The sequence below is a fragment of the Hipposideros armiger genome, unplaced genomic scaffold (assembly GCF_001890085.2).
Source record: "Hipposideros armiger isolate ML-2016 unplaced genomic scaffold, ASM189008v1 scaffold_41, whole genome shotgun sequence".
Lineage (NCBI taxonomy): Eukaryota > Metazoa > Chordata > Mammalia > Chiroptera > Hipposideridae > Hipposideros > Hipposideros armiger.
In genome coordinates, this window is record NW_017731391.1 from 1466773 (window position 1) to 1488207 (window position 21435).

General features: G+C 41.3%; 1 protein-coding gene across 1 annotated transcript in view; it reads right to left on the bottom strand.

Moving 5' to 3' along the window:
- MTHFD1L (methylenetetrahydrofolate dehydrogenase (NADP+ dependent) 1 like) overlaps positions 1 to 21435 on the bottom strand; it is a 193336-nt gene that overhangs the window by 114663 nt on the left and 57238 nt on the right. The window contains exons 15-19 of the mRNA XM_019638958.1: positions 20655 to 20729; positions 18776 to 18878; positions 13202 to 13278; positions 7196 to 7336; positions 2411 to 2479 (exon numbers count right to left, since the gene is read on the bottom strand). Of these exons, the coding sequence (XP_019494503.1) occupies positions 2411 to 2479; positions 7196 to 7336; positions 13202 to 13278; positions 18776 to 18878; positions 20655 to 20729 (465 nt within the window). The remainder of the gene's footprint in view (positions 1 to 2410; positions 2480 to 7195; positions 7337 to 13201; positions 13279 to 18775; positions 18879 to 20654; positions 20730 to 21435) is intronic.

Sequence of the window (21435 nt, forward strand, 5' to 3'; positions counted from 1 at the left end):
GCCTGACCTTGCGCCGTCAGACTTCCACTTATTTCGCGCTCTCTAAAACTCCTTGCATAGTATGATGTTCAATTCAGACGAGGCTGTAAATCAGCACCTTGTTCAGTTTTTCGCAAATAAAGACAGGTCCTTCTATAAATGAGGAATTATGAAGCTCACTGAAAGATGGCAAAAGGTTATTGAACAAAACGGGCAATAAATCACTGATTGATCTGTGTTCTTTATATAAATAAATGACCTTTGAAAAACATAGACAAAATACATCATGACTTTTCCAACAACCCAATAGGTGATTCGGGTGTGATTTCAATCCAGGGTTGAAAACTACTGGTTTCCTGGCAACTCATAGCAATGTAACCCTGGATAACCCTCATTGGGCCCAACAATCAAGTGTATTCAAACGTGAACACGGAAGCACAATGTGTCTACTAACCAGAGGCTTTTAGATTATTCGCTGATTTAGATTCCTAGTGCCACCGATCAGCCAGACTAGCCTAAAATGATTATTTAGGACTCAGCTGGCAGAGCTCATACATGCAGATATTTTAACTGAATGCTGTGTTTATTTTTTAAACAATGCCAATTGTCTTAAAGTAACGACAAAATGGCCTAGTTTTAAATGAAAAAGAGATACAAATGTGAGTACAATAAGAATTGTTTAGGAGCCACCCAGCCAATGAATTCATTCACTAAATGGAAACTTGACTTTTAGAATGGTATATATCTTAAAGGTGCAAGTAATTTTTAATTTAAGAAAGATAATTATTTAAAACAATAAGCTGATTATCCCTAAAAATAATAATGTGTTCATTTCTTGAGAGGGAAGTGTTTGAGGAAGCAATGTTGCATCTCTTTATGTGTTTTTTTCTCATTCATTCAGTTGTTTATTTAACAAATATGTATTTTTAGGAGCAATGTAGTAAAAATAATAAGTATTCAGTTAATTATTCAACAAGTGTTTACTGAGCACCTAATATGTGTGAGGCACTTCCAGGAACTAGGAATATGGTGATGAACAGGATGGAAAAGGTCCTGCTCTCATCCTGGTGGGAGGAGAAATACAGTGAACAAGGCAATAGGAACTCTCGGATAAATTCCATGCCATGCAGAGGATGACAAGACGGTGACAGGGCAGCGTGACTGGGGCTGTGTTTGACTGAGTGGTCCCAGGGGCCCATCTGGGGCGCTGATATTGAAATGACATGAGACCTCAGAGAAGGGCAGGAGCCCGTGAAGATCGGGAGGGGCATCCTGGCAGTGGGGGCTGCATGGAGCAGGCCCGGGCAGGGAGAGACAGACGAAGATGAGGCATGACGGGGACAGGGCGGGATCAAGTCCTGCGGGATTCCTAGGCCAGCGTGAGGACAAGAACGCTAAGCAGGAGGGAACAGGACCTGATTCAGGTTTTAGAGACCGCGGCCTGCTGAGTGGAGAAAGGTTTGGAAGAAACAGTGGAAAGTGAGACCAGCTGGGAGGCTGCTCGGTGGGGCAGGTGGGCAGGGGAAGGGGGACGGGCCTTCAGGCCCTCTCTAGGTTTTGGGTTGGAACCACTCACTGACTAGGTTTGGGGGAAGGAGCAAGTTTGGGAGTAGTAGGAGGTTGTTGGGAATCAAAGATCCAATTTTATACGTAAGTTTGAAATGCCTTTTACCCCCTAGTGGCTCTTGGTAACTAGGTGTAGAAGTCTGAACTTTCGAGCTCAGGAAATTCAGAACCAGAGTCTGGCGCTAAAACACCAGTACACTACTGTCTCCCCAATCCCCCACCTCCACGCCCACCCTCCCACTTATCTCTTTGTCAACCCAACCCAGACAATGCCTCCTTGTTTGCACCCAAATCCTGGGTTCTCATTAGCTAGAGGAGGGAATTAGACAATTACTACATCAAAAGAGCAAGATGAGTGACTAAAAAAGTGGATGAAAATAGAGATATTTTGATGAGGAAATGTTTAAGTTCAATGAAGACAAGAGTAGGCGAAGCCATTATAAGCCATATATAAGTCTTAGTAGGGTATAGCATATTCTCCTGTAACACATTTCTCAACATTCATTACATGTTTTGTTTGGGAAAAACAAACCAAAAAACTCAAAAAGCAAATGATTATGAGAGGCTAAATCAGAAAAAGGCAAAATAAATCATATCGTGTAAATATGGCTACACAACATCAGAGACACTAGACAGACATTGCATTTCTAAGTTTCTACTCTGGTCAATTAGTACTTCATTAGCCAAGATATGAATTATATTAAAGAAGCTATGAGTACACTTTTAACCTTTTTTGGATGACCAAGGAGTTATTCTGATGCTCCTTGTGGGCTTCTATTGGTTGGACATGTTCACATGTGGGGACACATAAGCAGTACAATTAATCCAAACTGTCAACAATTTCTACAGAAAAGAAATCACTTACTTCTAGGGTCTGCATCAGGTTTGGTTTTATTGCATCTTTCATCAAAACTGTCAAAGCACCTGTCACCCCCTAAAGGAGAGAGAGGGAAAAAAACACACAATTATTTAATCTTTATCAAAATATGAATGGCATTTTTCAAAGAACTGGAACAAACAATCCTAAAATTTATATGAAACCGTCAAAGAAACGAAACCTTGAGAAAAAAAAACAAAGCTGGAGGCCTCATGCTCCCTGATTTCAAACTATACTACAAGGCTATCGTAATCAAAACAGCATGGTACTGGCACCAAAACAGGCACATGGATCAGTGGAACACAACAGGGAGCGGAGAAATACACCCATACTTACCTGGTCGATCTACAACACAGGAGGCAAGAATATACAATGGGGAAAGACAGTCTCTTCAATAAATGGTGTTGGGAAAATTGGACAGATACATGTGAAAAGATAAAACTAGACCACTTTCTTACACCATATACAAAAATAAATTCAAAATGGGTTAAAGACTTAAATGTAACACCTGACATGATAATGCACCTAGAAGAAAACATGGGCAGTAAACTCTGTAACATCCTTCTTAGACACACACACACACACACACACACACACACACACACACACACACAATTGTTATTGCTATACATATATAACAATTTTTTGGATATGTCTCCTTGGTCAAGGGCAAGAAAAAGTAAACAAACAGGACCACATCAAACTAAAAAGCTTCTGCACAGCAGAGGAAACCATCAACAAGGTGAAAAGGCAACCTGCTGAATGGGAGAAGATATTTGCAAATGATACATCCGAGAAGGGGTTAATATCCAAAATATATAAAAAATGCATACAGCTCAAGATCAAACACAAACAATCCAATTAAAAAATGGGCAGAGAACCTGAACGGACAATTTACCAAAGAGGACATACAGACGGCCAACAGACACATGAAAAGATGCTCAATGTCACTAATCATCAGAGAAACGCAAATTAAAACCACAATGAGATACCACCTCACACCTGTCAGGATGGCTATCATCAATAAATCAACAAAGAAGTGTTGGCAAGGATGCGGAGAAAAGGTACCCTTGTACAGTTGGTGGAATTGCAAATTGTGCAACCACTATGAAAAACAGTATGGAGGTTCCTAAAAAAATTAAAAACAGAACAACCTTATAACCCAGCAATTCCACTCCTGGGTATTTACCCAGAGACAATGAAAATAATAATATGAAAAGATATATGAACTCCTATGTTCATAGCCAAGATATGGAAGCAACCTACGTGTCCACAGATAGATGAATGGACAGAGAAGAGGTGGTACATATACACAATGGAACATTACTCAGCCATAAAAAATAATGAAATCTTGCCATTTTCTACAACATGGATATACCTAGATGGTATTATTATGCTAAGCGAAACAAGTCAGACAGAGAAAGACAAATATCATAATTTCATTTATATGTGGAATCCCAACAAAACAAAACAGAAACAAACTCATAGGTACAGAGAATAAATGGATGGTTTCCAGGCAGGAGGGGGTTGGGAGGGCTGGGTGGAAAAGGAGAAGATTAAAGAATACAGACTTCAGTTATAAAATAAGTCATGGGTCTGTAATGTTCAGCATAAGGAATACAGCCAATATCATAATAACTACGTACAGTGACAGATGGTTACAAGATTTATTGTGGTAATCACAAGGTACATAAATGTTGAATCACTAGGTTGTACACTGAAACGAATCTAATATTATATGTCAACTATAACTAAAAATAAATTAAAAAATATTTTCTCCCAATAAAAAAAATACTTATTTAGATTATTGATAAGAGATGATCTGCAGAAGGGCAAATCTCTTGCTGTTTCCCACCAGCCTACCTCCCACGTGGGCATCCCACAGGCTCCTGTCACCTCTGGATTACATGTGACACAGCACTGCTGCCTGTGTCCATCTCTCCCCACATGAATGGATGCCAACCACCTAAGAGGTGAAGAGTGATGGGGACGCAGCAGTCATTGCATTTTTTTTTTTCTAAAACCTCCCCTGAGGGTGTTTCAGAGGCTTGCCAGAAAGCAGATCTCTCAGTCCACCTAAAAGTGTTTCCTGGCAAGTCTGATCATTATTTTTTCATTACCCGAGATTTTACTATTGCCCAAAGAAATGAGTTGAAGAACTGAAACAAGGCTATTTACAGACAGGGAATGAAGAGAGGTAAAGGGAACGGCCTAAAAGCACCCATTGTCTCATCCCACAGACAGAGAAGGCACTTAAAAAACTGTTGCATTTGAAAGGCTGCTCATTTTCTGTGTCTCGTATGATCTGTCTGCTTGGAGTGAGGCTGCCTCCCTCCAGTCCCGGGAAGCCCTGGGCCAGGCTCCCGCTAAGTCCCCCTTCCTGGAAAAGAAGAGAGAAGGGAGGGACAAGATGAAGTCTAAGCACTGATGGAGAAAGTGCACCAAAAGCCACAAAGGTAAGCTTTAAAAAAACCCTTTCCACCTCTGCTAATGGGCAAGTGTTTTACAACAAGCCAGTCAGTTACTGCAAGGCTTTAATATGAGCAAATGCATGTAAATGTAGCCATGAGAATATAAAAATGGCATGCCACAGATGTTAACAGATCTGGTGGTGGAATCCAGAGAATCTTCATCGCTCCAAAGTGCACTAGTTTCTTACTTTCTCCCTCCACTTCTATCACCAACAATATTATAATAAGTATTTCTCTATGTGATTAATTTCTATTTTTATATCCAATCATTTCAGATTTATAAGAAAATCCAACTCATTTTCTACCTGATTGTACAAAATATACATTGCAAAAAACATAACCCACCTATTATAAATGTATTAAGATGTTTTGCTGTGAAAGCTGCAGGCCAGGAAGGGCTCAGAGAAATTAGTTCTCTTTTCATAACACAGAACACGCAGAAAAAGAGTAGTAGTTTGCTTGTTTTTCTGTACACTATCCTTGCCTATACTTCCCAGTCGAATAAACATGGCTTAAGAAACTAAAAGGAGGGAGAAACTGGACGTTTCTGTTGGATCGTCTCAGGGAGGTTACCACCTGCTTGGTTTTCCATGCCACATCTTATCTTTTGTTGCTCCTTACACACTGTAACCAAACCCAAACCCACGCAAAAACACGTCACCAAGAGCAGCTCTGGGCCTGTCATGTCCACTATAAGCTATGCCACCTGTTCCATGTCTCAAGTCCACGGTGGGGAGGGCTTGGACATAGTCTCCTAGGGGATATCAGAATCAATCATCTTGTAAGAAACTTTCAGAGGCCATCTATTTCTTTTCTCAAATGCAATACATAGATATTTTTTTTGACCAAATCAAAAACAAGCTGTAAATCAGCAAAATGAAAAGACAGATGCTCTGAAAGTCCTCCCTTAGTTTTTTATAGAGGACCAACCACTCATAGCTCCAACTCGATGAATACACTCGGCAGAGATTAGGTACTTTTGCAAAGAAACACAAAAGGTAACTAAAAAGAACAGACTGAGTTTGTTCCAGAACAAAGGTTTTTATCACATACAAAAATATAAGTTTAGGGATATTTGAGGATTAAGTTTCAAATTACTCCTGCCAAGTATTTATTGGTACGTAAGGTTAATAGGATACAGAAAAATATATTTATACAGAAACTGTAATATGTCAGTTTAGATAGAAATGTAGTGTTTCACAACTTTCGGAAAGCAGTGTTTTTACAGCAAGCGGAACATGGGTTTTCTCTTTAAGCTTTGTACTGAGCATTCCACAGGGCTGCCGATACAAACTATCTATTTAATTTACTTGACAAGACCCTACGAGATGAGTCAGTCAGATTCATTTCTTCTAAAGCAGCCAAAACGTAATCAAGACATGTTGGCAAAGGATTTGTATTACATCCTAAGCTCTTGGAATTAATAAAATATTAATTTGCTTTTCTCCTTCCACAACTGTTTTTTCAACCGGCAGTGTGTGTTTTAGTTTCACTATTGTATGTGACTCAGTATGTGGGAAGTAAGCTTAAATTTAGAGTAATGGCTGCCCAACAGGCCTGTGGCATACCTGCATACTTATAAATACGTGCAAGCAAATGAAATAACTATACCATTGGTGGGGTTTAACTTAACAGGAAAGACGGTTATGAAAAAGAAGAACAAAACGATTAGTGTGCCAAATTAGAATAAGCACTAAAAACGGCAGCAGTGTGCCAGGATTCCCTGAAAGCTTTATATTATAAAAAGCATCATTCCATTCAAAAAGGAGCCAGATATGAGTAACACTGATTAAGGTGGAGACCTGCTTTTATAATGTGAAACCCAAATCTAAGGCACAAAATTAAACAAGCCAGGGTGCCCAGGGAGCAGGCTGGAGCCAAAAATGTGCCCGATTAATTTAATTTTCCCTTTCATGATGGTGGAGCCACTTACGTCCTATTCCTTTGAAAGGTGATTTGCCCTCAATTTAAAGCAGGCATAGACTGAAGTTTTTTTAAAAAGCCAGGAGGGCAACCCCACCCCCAGGAGAGCACAGGTCAGGACTGGCAAGGATCGAGAAAAGCTTATGAAATCAATTTCATGTGCTTTGGGCAAAGCCAATTATAAGCACATTAATAAATGCCTATGAGAACATTATGAAGCTATGAAACAAACAGGCTTGTGAGGGGGGAAAAAGGTATGTGCAGAAATTCTCTAAATTCCCATTACACACATTGATAAGAGAAAGAAATTCTTCCTTCTCCTGATTACTAAAGAACAGGGACAGCGAGCTCTCTGGAGCTCTGAGACGGATCTACGCACCAAATCTTCTGCTGTTATGGGCTGCCCATCTTTGTCACTGGCCACTACCATTCTTCCCAGCCTCTCCTTCATGTCCGTGAGGCTGTCGGTCAGGGCCAGCACCGCCATGATCTCGCTCGCCACTGCGATGTCAAACTGCGCCTGCAATGGCAAAAGCAAAGGTGCCGGTCGGCATTGGGGCCAAGGAGCTGTATTTCAGCATTTACTGTTCTTGCAGGTCTGCGGGTTTACCTCAATGGGCTGTTCTCAAATGCACACGTTTTCTGAGTGTCTAGAGCATACATGGTCCTGGGCCTGGTGCTGTCTAGGGCGGCCTCTTCTTTCACTGGCTCTGCTGAGCAGACGCTGCCTGTCTAGTCCCGTTACACCAGCTCAGGGCACTAAGAGGTTTGTTCTGTATAGCATGTTTCAGACTTGCAATTAATGATTAACAGGACTACGTATGATACATGTCTCCACCACTGGACTCTAAGTGCCCTGAAGGCGGGTACTATTTGGGGAGGGTCCACTTCTGAATCCCAGCTGGGAGGACTGAGTGTGAATGAAGCCCAGTAGGCACTCAACACATATCCACTGAATAAATGGGCAGCCTGCTGACCGCCTCCGTGGTTCCTCATCGGTGTGTCAGGGGGCTGCGTTTGTCTATCCAGCAAAGAGGTGATGAGCAGACAGTGAAATACGGTCCTGAGGTGTTTCCCAGAGGTAGAGCTCAACACAGCAGCAAGGACACCCTCACTTGTATGATTCCCCCAAGTCAAAAGGAGACACAGAATCAATGTCCAGCTGTCCACGAGGGCGTGGCCACATCAGATCTTGACATGCCCAGCGATGACTGCTGGAGAGCAACTCCTTTTTGTGGAAAGTCCACGGGCCCTCTTATTCTCGTTCCGGGCTCTGAGTCCAGGCTGCACATAGTCTAGCAGGAACTAAAAGAGACACGAGGAATGTGTACTTCCTCCTCCTCCTGATTCAGCCACTGGACAAACCACTTCATTATGCTCCGGCTGAATTCTCTTCTTCCCAAGGGGCATGTGAGTCAGATAAGTTCAAGCTTACGCAGAGAGGAAATATTAATAGCTATGCCCTAGTGGGATCACCTTACGAATTGTCCATTTCCGTCACTGACAAGAAAGGAAATGAAGGAAATAAGGAGCTTTCTGGCTACTTCCTGATTGGGATTTCATTTAGCCATCTATTTAGCGAAAAAATATTACGTGAAAGTCAAGTGCAACTATATCCAATTATTACAGTCTCAATATAACCCACTCCAAACATAAGTGATTTTTCATTGTATGATATTTAGAATTCTCTATACCACCATTCCATTATAAACATTGCATATTAAAAAATAACTAAAACTCTTGAGACTTTCTATATAAAATGTGAGACTAGAAGTATTCTTAGAATATTACCTGTGTAAGTAATAAGTGGAATTTATAATACACGTACAAGTTCTTCATTTGTAATCATTACATTCTCAAAATTTGGCATCTTGCGCAACATAAAAAATGAAACAAATTGGGTCAATGTAGATATGATTGTTACTCATTTTATTGGCTGGATGATGTACCTATTATAGGGCTGCTCATTTTTGTTTTGCAAATAAAATATTTCAAAATCATATAAAGGTGTAATCATATGAATGAGATTATTCTTATTACTTATCACACATTTAAACAAAGGATTTCAGCAATGCTGGCAACGCTATGAATTGGCATGGCTTTTCTGGAGGTAATGTGGAAATACACGCCAGCACTCGAAATCTGTGCCCTCTTTGACTCTGCAATTATGGATCCAGAACTTTGTCCTGAGCATATCATCCAACAAGAATACACATAAAAATGAAAACAATCCCTTTTCATTTAAAAACATGTGTGCGTAAATATAGGCTATAACCTTGGGCAAGTTATATAACCACTTTTCTCGTTTGTAAACTAGATTTACAAACTGAATGTGCCAATGTATGTAATGAGCCTACCAATACCAGGCACGTCATAGGCATTCCAATCATAGCCATTAATAATCGTCCCTCTCTGGGGCTTAGTTTCGGAACAAAAATATGCAGAGAAAATGTGGAAGGTCTTCTTTTTCCCCAAACCTCTTTCCAGAAGTAACTAGTGTCAGAAGTTGGAGTACATTTTACCAGCTTCCATTTTATGTGCTTATATACATACATGAACACACATGATGGCATTTTCTTAACATAAGCTAGATTTCACTATATGTATTTTACATCAATTTTTTTTTTTTAAATTGGGGAATTGGGGGGATGGGAACAGTGCTGGGGAATTGGGGGAAGGGGAACAGACAAGTTGCTGTTGGTTTTGTTTTTGTTCTTCAGTCTAGTTGTGGAGGACGCTGCTTCACTGGCCCAAGTTGGCACCATCATTGCGCTCTTCCTGGGCGAGGCACATCAGTTGCTGGCTTCTGGATGGCCGCTCACTGCGGCTGCTGGCCACACAAGGTAGCTTATGGCAACCCACTGCAGCAGGGGCTGCAGCCTACGCCGTCGCCGGCGACTCATGCCAGCCCAGCTCCAGGTTGAGCTGTTGTTCAGCATCTTAGCTGTGGAGGGCAGTGTCACTGGCCCTCATATGTGGGATCCGAACCAGGGCCCTCTGGCGTCCCAAGCCAGTTCTTAACCATCGCGCCACTCAGCCGGCCCTTACATCAAATTTTTTTAATGTGTAAGTTTTTTTTTTTTAAGTTTTTAAAGAGAACTTACATTTCACAATTGTTAGGAGAGCTCTGTGTCACCTGCCTACATACACTTTATTATTTTCAACAGCCACATGTGGAGGCACCAAAGATATATAAGCCCGACTGATAAACATTTGGATTGTTTCAAATTTTCACCATTACAAATAATGCTGTAATTAATATCCTTATACATAGTTTTTGTTTTTTGCACATATGCAAATATTCTCTCTCTCTCTCTCTCTTTTAAATCTATAGTCCTGGAGTTGGATATGTTGGGTCATTTCAAATTTTAATACTAACTAACTATCATCTAAGAGGCTTTATCAATCTATACTCCCACTGACACTGCATGAAAGTTTCTATTTCTTTGCATCCTTACTAATATTTATTATTTATTTAGGTTTTGATAAGCTCATAGGTAAATAATGCCTCATTGTTTTTTAATTTGCAGTTTCATGATTACTTGGCATTTTATTTGTTTTTGTAAAACTGCCTTCTACTTATTAGGTTCATTTATTTAGCAAATATTTATTAACATCTACTACAACCATGTAACAAAGTTCTATGTACTGAGAATACAGCAGTGAACAAAACAGACAAAACCCCTTGTCGTCATGAAAGTCACATTTTAGCAAGGGGAGGCAGAAAATAAACAAGAGAAGCAAAGCTAGCAGGGAAAGGAAAGAGGGAATTTTGGGACGGGCAGTTGCAGTTTTAAAGATGGTGACCAGTGAAGTGAAGGTCTTACTGAGAATAATATTTGAGTATTAATTTGGGGAGATTCTTTTTATATTTCGCACATTAATCCTTTGTTATATATTCAGAGGGTGCCCCCCAAAAATGCATACACATTTTAAGAAAGGAAAAAAACTGTATTAAAATTGTAATAATATATACTGATAACAAAAGATGAATAAGTCATGTGTATACATTTTTTTGGCACCCCCGGTACTGTAAATATTCTCTCCTAGTCTGTTACTGGTCCTTGAACATTTTTGCATGTCATTTTTTCACACCGCAGATTTTAATTTTTTATTATGTCAAAATTATCTATTCTTTTCTTTAGCGCTTCAGCATGTTATATCGGTGCTGGTTCCTATCTATAGCAACTACCAAAGCAACACTCCAGGCAGCTTGCTTTGTGTGTTCTATTCAGAATGGCTCACCGTTGCTGCTGCTGCTATTCTCATTCTGCTTGGGGAGTCTAGGTTGAAAATATTTTTCCTTCAGAATGCCAAGTCAATTTTCCCAGTGTCACCTTGCATTCAGTGCTGTCAATGAGAACTGATGCCAATCTGAGTCTTACCCCTTTGTCATGAGCTAGGGCTTTTTTCTCTCTGGCAGCCCTTGGGAAGGTATTTTTTTTCCCTTCTAGGTTCAAGTTGTTTTTCATCCATCCTGCTCAGCACTTGTTAGTGTCTGTAATAGGAAAATCCATGTTTTCCTTCAAGTCAATGAATTCCCTTTTTAGGAGATGCGGCTGAGAACGTCTCAGTGTGCATCCCGTGTCTAACTTTTCCTGTACATTTTCTACTGCTTTCCTTTGGGTACTAGGTTCTGAGAGAGTGCCCTGGATTGGCCTTCCTGCTCTCACACACTTAGGCCTGTTCTCTTACCCAGTCCACTAACTGGATTTTTGTTTTGACATCATAGTTGTATTTCTAAGATTTGAACCTACTTTTTTTCACAATGGCCAATTCTCACTCCTTGTATGACGTGTCTCTCAGTCCTCTGAGAATACTGACGCTAGTCTTTTAAAGAGAATTTCCATATGCTCTCCCATCTTGTTTTTCCCGTGGGCATCCGAGTTTCTTTGTTAGGTCTCCTGTCAGTCTTCCCAAGACGGGTTTTCTTAAAGTGTGGCACTTCTAGGCTTTGGTGCTCCTTTCTTCCTGCCTGTGGGCCTGATGTAATGGCCTCAGCCTATCTATCACCAGGGATTCAGGAGGGTAAGACATAGGACATGCGGCTGCTTGGCCTCCTGTCCTAATCCTTATCACAGGGCCACTGCTAATCCTTAGAGCGCCTCCTGTGCAAATGACAAAAGGCTGCAATTTCCTAAAAAAAAAAGTAAAAATACATTGCTTTTCTTTGAACAAGACACTTTTCAATGCCAGATAGAAGGCATAGAGTACCCGCAAATCTGTGACTGTGATGTGAGGGGCACCCCAGGGCTGGGTGGGACATGCGAGGCTTTGGCCTCAGGACCACACTCAGAACCCCGACTGAGACAAATTCATCAACAGGATGGAAGTCGGCACAGGTGTCATGAGAAGGGCCCGTCCACCAGCTTCTTGGGAGCTGTCCCCAACAACTCACCCTGAGGGGTGTTCTGGCCCTCTCCTGTTTCTGAGACTTAGGTCTCTGAATTTACAGACCCCCTGAAACACTCCCACCAGATGTGGGGCTGTGCTTTTCTCCATCAATCCACTTCTACTTTCCTATCTTTCTGAAGCTCCTAAAATTGTATTGCAATGACTCTGGTTTTTTTCGCACGGACACTAATGGTTTGAAATCTGTTTCTGTATGCAAGTTTCAGAATTTGGAGGAGGAGGGAAGGTTAAGGGGCTTACACTGTCTTCCTGATCCAATCCCCATATTCACTTTTTACTTCAAAATATTCAAAAGGTCTAAACATCTATTTGGTATGAGGACTAAATACTAGAGTCAAAGGGAGTCTTCTTACACTTAACAATGTAAAGGCTGTAAATCTAAAACTGTCTTAAAATATAAAGTTTATTATAGAAAAATAATAATAATTGAGAGGCCTACTGTGCCTGGCTGAAAAGCTATGGATGGATTTACAGTCCCTCAGCGCCACCGCCCCACACTGCAGACCTATTGAAACGAAAGTGGACATTGTAATATATCTTCCACATGCTCTGCATTTGGGTAATAAGACATTATCCTCAAAAATGCCTCAATCTATTAAGTCAAACAACTAGGTGTTTTTTCTTTGGTTGTTAAACTTCAGTAATACGTCTGAGATTTTCATTTTTTTTAGTTGTAATGCAGATGTAATAATAACTGGGTGGGTTTGCAATAAAATGTCTTAGGATTTACATTCAAGGGACACCCTGAGTGGCTCATGCAGAAACTAAAATCACACAAGAAAAGGATAAGATAATACAGGAGACTTCCCGCCTTTTGAGCCTCTCCCAGTCCTGCTGAGGGATTGGAAACAAAACCTTGAAATGGTGGGAGACCCGCTGGCCACCGCAGGTAGAGCAAGGAGCAAAGCAGAGATCCAGGTGTAAGCCGATACTCGTAAGAACAGAGCCGCTCCTGTGAACAAAGGCCACCTACCTGCCGGGAATACCCCTTCTCTGTGTTCGCCTGCCCAATCGTTATCTTTCGTAGAAACCGATCATTTGTATCCAATACTGAAAGAGAAGAGAACAGGTTATTCAATCAACAAGCAGAGACCAGCGGCCTCGTGTGCATCTCACCGTGTTCTCAGTGCTGGGGAAGCAGTGTCGAGCAAGAGACGAGGTCTAGCTTCCTGGGGCTGACACTCCAGTGGGAGGACAGAGAGAGGGATCAAATAAACAAGAAAATGTCAGCTAGTGACAAGCGTCTGAAGAAAATAAAGGAGGTGATATGATAGTGTGTGTCAGGGCGTTAGTGGGGCGGGGTACCAGTTTTGACTAAGGAGTAAGGAAAAGTGCTTCTGAAGCAGTGACATGGAACGCTGAAACCTGAGTCTCAAGAAGAAGGATATTAAGTTTCTCAAAAGGTTAAACATTGAACAGCATATGACCCAACAATTCCGCTTCTAGGTATGTATCCAGTAGAACAGAAAGCTGGGACTTGAACAGATATTTGCACACGCATGTTCATAGCAGCATCATTCACAATAGCTAAAAGGTGGGAACAACCAAGTGCCCAATAGATGTATGAATAAACAAAATGTGGCATATATGTACAATCGAATATTATACAGTCGTAAAAAGGAATAAACATTTGCTATATGCTACAACATGGATGGACACTGAAAACATAAGGCATGATGAAGTAAGCTAGAAGGACAAATATTATATGATTCTGCTTATAATGAGGTGCCTAGAATAGGCAAATTCATAGAGACAGAAAGTAAAACAATGGTTACCAGGGGCTGAGGGTGGAAGGGGAGTACAGAGTTGATGGGTACAGAGTTTTTGTTGGGGATAATGAAAAGGTTTTGCGTATAGATAGTGGTGATGGTGTAATCAATGAAAGCCTTGTGAATGTATTTAATGGCATTAATTGCACACTTATAAATGGTGAAAGTGATACATAGATATATACACATACATCGAAGCACAATCGAAACAATCAAGTAGTATAGGGGGAGGGAAGGAGTCAATCATGGCTCAAGCAGGCAGCAATTCTCTCCATTTTTTTAGTGGCTAGTTTGAATTGTACTGATTTGCATTTTGTTTGTGAAAACTAGATTTGGTTTTAGTGAAAACCAAACTGACAACGTGAGGAACAAAGCCAGGAGGACAGAGACTTCACCAATAGTCTGTGTGACCGCAAATGACAAGCTGTCCACACCGACAATTTGGGTCCACGTCACTGCACGGACAACACGGCACCGACAGTGGTGATGGGAATTACGTATCGGGGGCTAAAAGCGTCTGTAGGACGAAAATGGCGCCCTTTTCTTTCACACACAAAGCGCCAGCACGCCTGCCCACCTTGGCTGTTCCCTGACTCAGCGGCTGCCAGTCCGTCTCCACATGTAATTCTCTCACACATATGTACACACTGACACACTCAAATACATATAAACCTTTACGATTTTAAGATAAAAGCAGAGAATACACAGAGAAAGGAATGCTTCTCAGTGTGATCACCAGCCAGCACTTAGTCCCAAGTCCTACAGGGCAGAGTCATATAAAGTAAAAATATTTCTTCCTCTCATGTGTACTACACACAATCTTGGCACAAGATTGATGTGATCTCGTTATTGGAAATTCAGCTGTTTTTTATTTAGCATAGAGAACACGAACAAGCCAAAAATTAATGTTGGCGAGACGAACTGTAATCAGTGGCACTGACAGCCCGCCGAGGGTTCCCGGTGCCCCAGCAGAGCAGGGCACCTCACATCCACGTGCTTTTGATGTGCAGGGAGTCCTGTGACTGCGTCAGTGACATCTAAGAGAAGGAATGTGAAGACGAAACTGACACACAAGAAAGATACGAGAAAGTTACCCTAAGTGAGTGATACGTAATTCCTGGCTTCTACATGACAGAAACAAAGGTGGGATGAGTAACACCCACCTATTCACTCCAGGAATATTTGCGGAGGGCCAATTTTGTGTCAGGCCCCATGCTAGCTGCACAGGGATACAAAGATGAACAAGACCCGTCTCTGATCTAAGGCATTTACTGGCAAAGGGACGATAAGAAGAGTATGAATGAGTGTGAAGAAATTGGTTTCTTTATTCTTTGCTCTAGACCAGGGGTCGGCAAACTTTTGAGATACAAGAGCCAATCCTGTCCCTCACAACAATTTAAAAATTATTCGAGAGCCATAAAACAAATGAAATCACCATTCTGTGAATAATATCTTTTAAAATTTTGTAAATGAAACTATGATAGCTTTATTTTCATTTTCAATTTGTCTTCAGAGCCACATATACGTACGTCCCCAAAGAGCCGCATGTGGCTCGCAAGCCGCAGTTTGCCGACTCCTGAGCTAGATGGTCCTTTTAGTGCCACAGTGCTGGATGATGTCTTGAGGGCAGAGTGTGCCTCACGGCCTAGGAGCTACTGCCGCTCAGGGTCTGGGCTGTACAAGGTATGCCCTGGGGGCAGGTCCACTATTTTGGTTTCAGGGGAAGAATTGCAATGATTCTCGGCAGGGTTGTCAGGCAATGCTGGGAACCAGGAACCTGATGACAATTCCCTGTGGATGACTGATGCTGTGGGACGCTGGTCTAACGGCCAAGAGAGGGACACCCCATTAAGACGGGGAGAAGGGAAGACTGTGAGCCCTGGCGGGTCCGCTGCTCAGAGGCTCATGCTCCCCTGGGAACAACAAAATGCTCCGTGTCTACTGTTCCTTCCCTAAGTGTTCCTGGAGTCTCTACCGGCTCCCGGCTCCACCCTGTTGCTCTAGGCAGAGGAGGGCTTTAAGCTTCTGATATGAGAGATAGGTTGCAAGCATCACCAGTTAGATTTCTTACTCAGGCTGAAAGGAAAGGGGTGATCATTAAAGATGTGAGAGCCACATGGTCTGAGAAGAGGTTTTCAGCCCCACGTGGTCCTGAGCGTCCTCTCTCTAGTTATCGAATCATAATAAAGATCTAATCTCATCACAAGGGTTATAGTATTTTTAGGTCTAAGCCCGTATCGCCTTAAAAAAACACCCTTACATTAAATGTCCTCAATTCATCTAATGAAGAGTCCCATTTTTTATAGTAATTCATGGAAATAAGAGCTGAACTACTTATTAAATGTCATCCCGATCTCCTTTGGACCCAGGTGGCTTGTCTGTGGCAATAACATTTTCTTCACTTTAGTGCCCTAAACTATATTATTCTAGTATTTATCTGGAATACCTTTTATAAGTTCCCACTTCCATTAAAATTGATTTGCAACCATGAATGCTTCAGTCCTTTCTGACTTGTTGGAGAGAAAGCCAATCTGAACACTAGCCTGAGGCAAGAGAAAATATGTGCCTTTCTGTCCCAGGACCCACTGGGCTGAGCCATTGCCTCCTTTCTGAAGGTTGCTGCAGCTGGAGCCAAAAAGCAGGTATGGGAGAATGCCCACCTGTGTGAAAATTTCTCTCTTAGCATATCCACAAGCTTGGTTTGAAATACCTAATTCCCACCTGCGTGATTTTTCTTTCACAAGTAAAGCTCCGAAAAAGTTTTAAAGAGTAACACAAACTCCTAAATGCCTTGAAGTTGACTATGCATTTCGGATATAAAGGTGTTGTAATAATTAATCATCACAGTTATAGTTAAAATAAAGTAGTCTTCCCAATAAAATGCTGAAAATATTCATGTCCGTTATTAAAATGCTGTTGGTCTGTTCAATAATAGAGGCATGCTTAAGTAAACTGTGGTTCATCCACAAAGGAAGATTCTAGAGGAATTGAAAATTACCGTTACAACAAAGAGCTAATGAAATGGAACATGCATAATATATGCTACAAATGAAGCAGCAGGACACAAAATCTTCACATCTAAATTATAATTGGAGTTATACACAAAATCCAGATGCACAAATGAACCTGATACAGTTTCATTAGTATAGCAAAATGTTTCTTATTCTTTTTAGACATTTCCAAAATCTTATAATGTTGTTACTTTTATAACCAAAAAATATTTTTTGAAGTTTCCAGAGATTTTACTCTCCTTTAGCTTGGGAGACAAAACCACACAGAAATACTACATCACACAACTATTACCACAGGGCATCTACTGATTATCTGGGTGGTGCTTTACAGTTTGGAAAGCACTCCCATAGTGCAGTGGGCCTGTGCGAGGGGAGAGTGAAATTATTATTCCATTTTACAGAGGAAACTGAGTAAGTCGTTTGTTGCAAGTTGTAGAGCTCATGAACGGTAGAGCCAAGACTCAATCTCTGTCTTTGTCTCTCCACCGCATGGTTTGTGGGAAAACACTGAATTCTTAAGGAACTGTTTGAATGGATTCCCAGAAGGGAAGTGTCACAAAGGAGCGGACCTAGGCTGTGTCTGGGAGGGCAGAGGCAGGGAGACGGGTGGGGACGGCTGGGTGAGGGCAGGCAGAAGGGTGAAGGTATGTTCATCTGTCTGGAAAGCAGACAAGGAGCAAAACCTCATGGGCCCCACCACAGAAGGCCTTGGGGCCACGCTATGTGATAGCAATTTTATCCCACCCAGGATGGGGGGTGGGGGCAGGATTTCATCACACAGCACGGAGGCTTCTGAGCAAGGAAGTGACAGAACATCTCCTCAATATGAACCTACTGAATTAGGGGATGGAAATGAAGGCCAGAATATCTATGAAAAGGCAGCGGCAATGAATCAGGTATCTGATAAAAATGGAAGTGGACAGAAATGGGGAAAGTGGGCGGGCAGGTCTGAGAAGCATACAGGAAGGACCAGTAACAGATACCAGCTAACCTTTCTGCAGCATCGTAGGTTTCATCAAGTGCTATCAGCCTGTTCCTGTAAATGTTTTCATCTCCATGTCCATCTCCGAGAGGCTGAGGCCCATGACATGGACGTGGCTTGCTCAGGGTCACACAATGTAAGTTAGTGGCAGGGCAGAGACACACTCTCACGGCTCCTGACCCCCCGTTTGGGGCTCTTCCCCACTGTCACACCCTTGTAGAGGGCAGTGTAGGAGAAGGGAGATGGTGTCACAGCTAAGATGGGGGTCAGGACGAAAATAATGGGGAGTCTCTTAGACTGTATTTGAAGTATTAGAGGGTATTCTCATGAGTGGCTGGAAGCACATACTAAACTCAGAGGAAACATTTCAGCACCAAAAACACAAATTTAAGAACTTAAGAGCTAGTGGTAAGGAAATGAAAGGAAGAAATTAGGGCAGCAGGTCGAGAGTGCAGCAGGACAAATTCGGGGAGCACTTTAAGATTAAAAAAAAAAAACAGTACAAGAGGCCAGAGACAGAGGAGAAAATTAGTAATTTTCCTTGGAAATGTGGAAGGGGTGGGAGTGGGTGGACCGAGCCCACATGGAGCAGTTGGTTTAAGACGGGGTGCAACCTTTTCTCCAAATAGGAGGCAGGGCTGAGAGAAGACGGTGAAATACATGGAGGGATTAGGAAACATCAACTGCGCGAACATGGGAAGACATAGAATTGTGCATCTGTGAAGCTGACTTAAGAGCGTCAGCTGGAACACACGTTGCCCCCCAATGTGGCCATCAGCACCCACCTCTCTGCCATGTGATGGTGGAGGGGTCAATGTTGAGACGGGAGAATTTCCTTATTTCCTCTTCCGTCAGTGTGCTCGGATCACTTTTATTTATTCCCAGTTTCTAATGGTTAAAAAAAAAATGCACCAAGTTTTAGAAAGAATAGAAAGCAAAATGTAACCAAAACGATCCCTCTTCCTTTATTCTCCCCATGACTAGAAAAGCCTTTTCAAAAAACTGAAGTTGAACTGTGCATAAACTATAGGTTAAGCCAACTCTTATAGATAAATGCTGAAGGCCCAATGACGCCTGTAAGTGGAAGACAGTAAAATTTGTGACATACCCTTAAAATGACAGATCGGATCTCACTTATATGTGGAATCTGAACAGAATAAACGAGCAAACAAAATAAAAATAGACTCACAGATACAGAGAACAAACGGATGGTTCTGAGATGGGAGGGGGGTTGGGGGATGGATGAAAAAGGTGAAGGGGTTAGAAGTACCAATTGGTAGTTACAAAATAATCATGGGGATGTGAAATACAGTATGGGGAATATAGTCAGTAATGTTGTAAAGGCTATGTAAGGTGTCAGATGGGTACTGGGCTTATCAGGTGATCACTTTATAGATTATATAAATGCCTAACCACTGTGCTATACACCTGAAACTAATATAATACTGAATGTCAACTATAGATATAAATATAAATATAGATATACATACAGTCACGGGATGTAAAGTACAGCTTAGGGAATATAGTCAATAGTACTGTAATAGCTATATATGATGTCAGATGGGTAGTAGACTTGGTGGAGGTTATCACTTTGTGAGGTGTGTAAATGTCTAATCATTATGTTGTTTTGTACACCTGAAACTCATAAAAAAATATTATTAAAAAAAATGACAGATCTGAAAATCAGCGCCGTCAAGCAGTACACAGAGTGCTCGCTGACCACGCTGTCTCAGACAGAGGCTCTCGGTGCTCCAGGTGGCCACCAGGTACTGTGCTCAGAAGGGACATACACTGGATAACTGATGCTCTAGTTCACTATTCTTCTTTCAAATCCAAATACCAGTAATTCAAGTAAAGTTTATGTGTATGTTTCAAAACCAGTCATTTCTAGTTCACTGAGAAAAAAACATGGAAATGGTTAATTCATCTATTTCTGTAAAGGAAACATTCTAAGAAAGGGGTTTCTAATGAAGAAGTGTAAGAAGAGATTCTGGGAAACAGAAACTCTATCTTTTGTAGCTGCTGAGGGCAGAATTGTGTGCATTACTCTGGGCAAACCGACCTTGGTTCAGTATGAAGAAAAGGGGGTGAATTTTTTAAAACCAATTATTTCCAAGCAGTGGCTGTAAATCCTACTATTCAAATTAATTTTTAGTCTGTGAAAAAGAGCAGGGGGAAATTAACATGAAATTAAAGTGATTAGTAGGACAGGCAGCAAAGTGCAGTAGAAAATGGTAATATGAGAAGAATTCAGATTGCTTCCACAATTGCAATCTTTGCTGCACCAAACTGAGATAGATGAATTTTCAAAGGCTGTATCTTACTTCCTAGAAATTGAAGAAACTGAAGAAAGAGAAGGGTTCTTGGAAATTCTCATTTGTTTGTTGACCAGGCTACTCTAGATGAGCAGAGCCGTCCTCTTATTTTATAAATGAAGAAACCGAGACCGAATTTGTCCACCCTGCTCTTTGGTGTAGGATCAAGGTCTCGGGCTTCTAGCTCTGTGCTCTCTCTGCTGTATTATTCTGTCTCTTTTGAGTTTAACACCAAAATGATTATCTTAAAAACCAAAATCAAACCAACTTCAAAATTTCTGGCTTTGGCAATTTTTCTGATTTTTCTCTAGGATCTTTTCTTTTTAAAGAACCGTAACTGGAAACTTACTTTCAGCCGAGCGAGTTGAATTTTTGAAAATTCTCGAACACCATTCGCTAAAGGAACCAGTCGATTATACAGAGCCTAAGGACATAAAACAAAAATAAAATCCAACAAAAGTTTAAGGGCCAACCATGAATTTGGACAATTCACAGGATATGACAAAGTTCATTACATTTATAACCCAACTGTTTAGATTACAGACCCTATTAAAATTCTTGGCTAATATAAACAATGTAGCCTTAAGTTCTGTCATTTTAATAAATCTGACTAGAGCTGACATAATGCACATTGCAGAGTTTGCATAAATATATATTTCTTGATCTACAGCCTTATAACTATCAAATTAATATTTATCTGCCTTTGGCTTCAAAAACTCACTAGGAAATTACTTTAATTGAAGGTAATCAGGACCCTTGTAAAAGAGCCAGAAAGTCCCGCTTTTTCTCTGTCTTACGTCCATGAGGAATTAGAGCCTGGTACCCTATTCCCTTCAGGTGTGTGGTTTGCCTCAGGCTACATACACCTGAAGCCCCACGGAGGTCTGACCTCTTTAACAGCACAAACAGGAAAGCTGCATGTAATGTTATCTTAAAAAGCTCTCTCTCCAATCCCCTTAGTACAGAACAGAGATTAGGTCTATGGGCAGAATGCAGAGAACTGGCAGACCAACTAACTTCAAAACTAACGACTTGTCTCAAAGAATATTTGGCTTAAAAAGTACAATTAACACAATTCTCCCCAAAATTTGGCAGTGGTCATAAACTCATCCAAGAGTCCGACCAAAGTA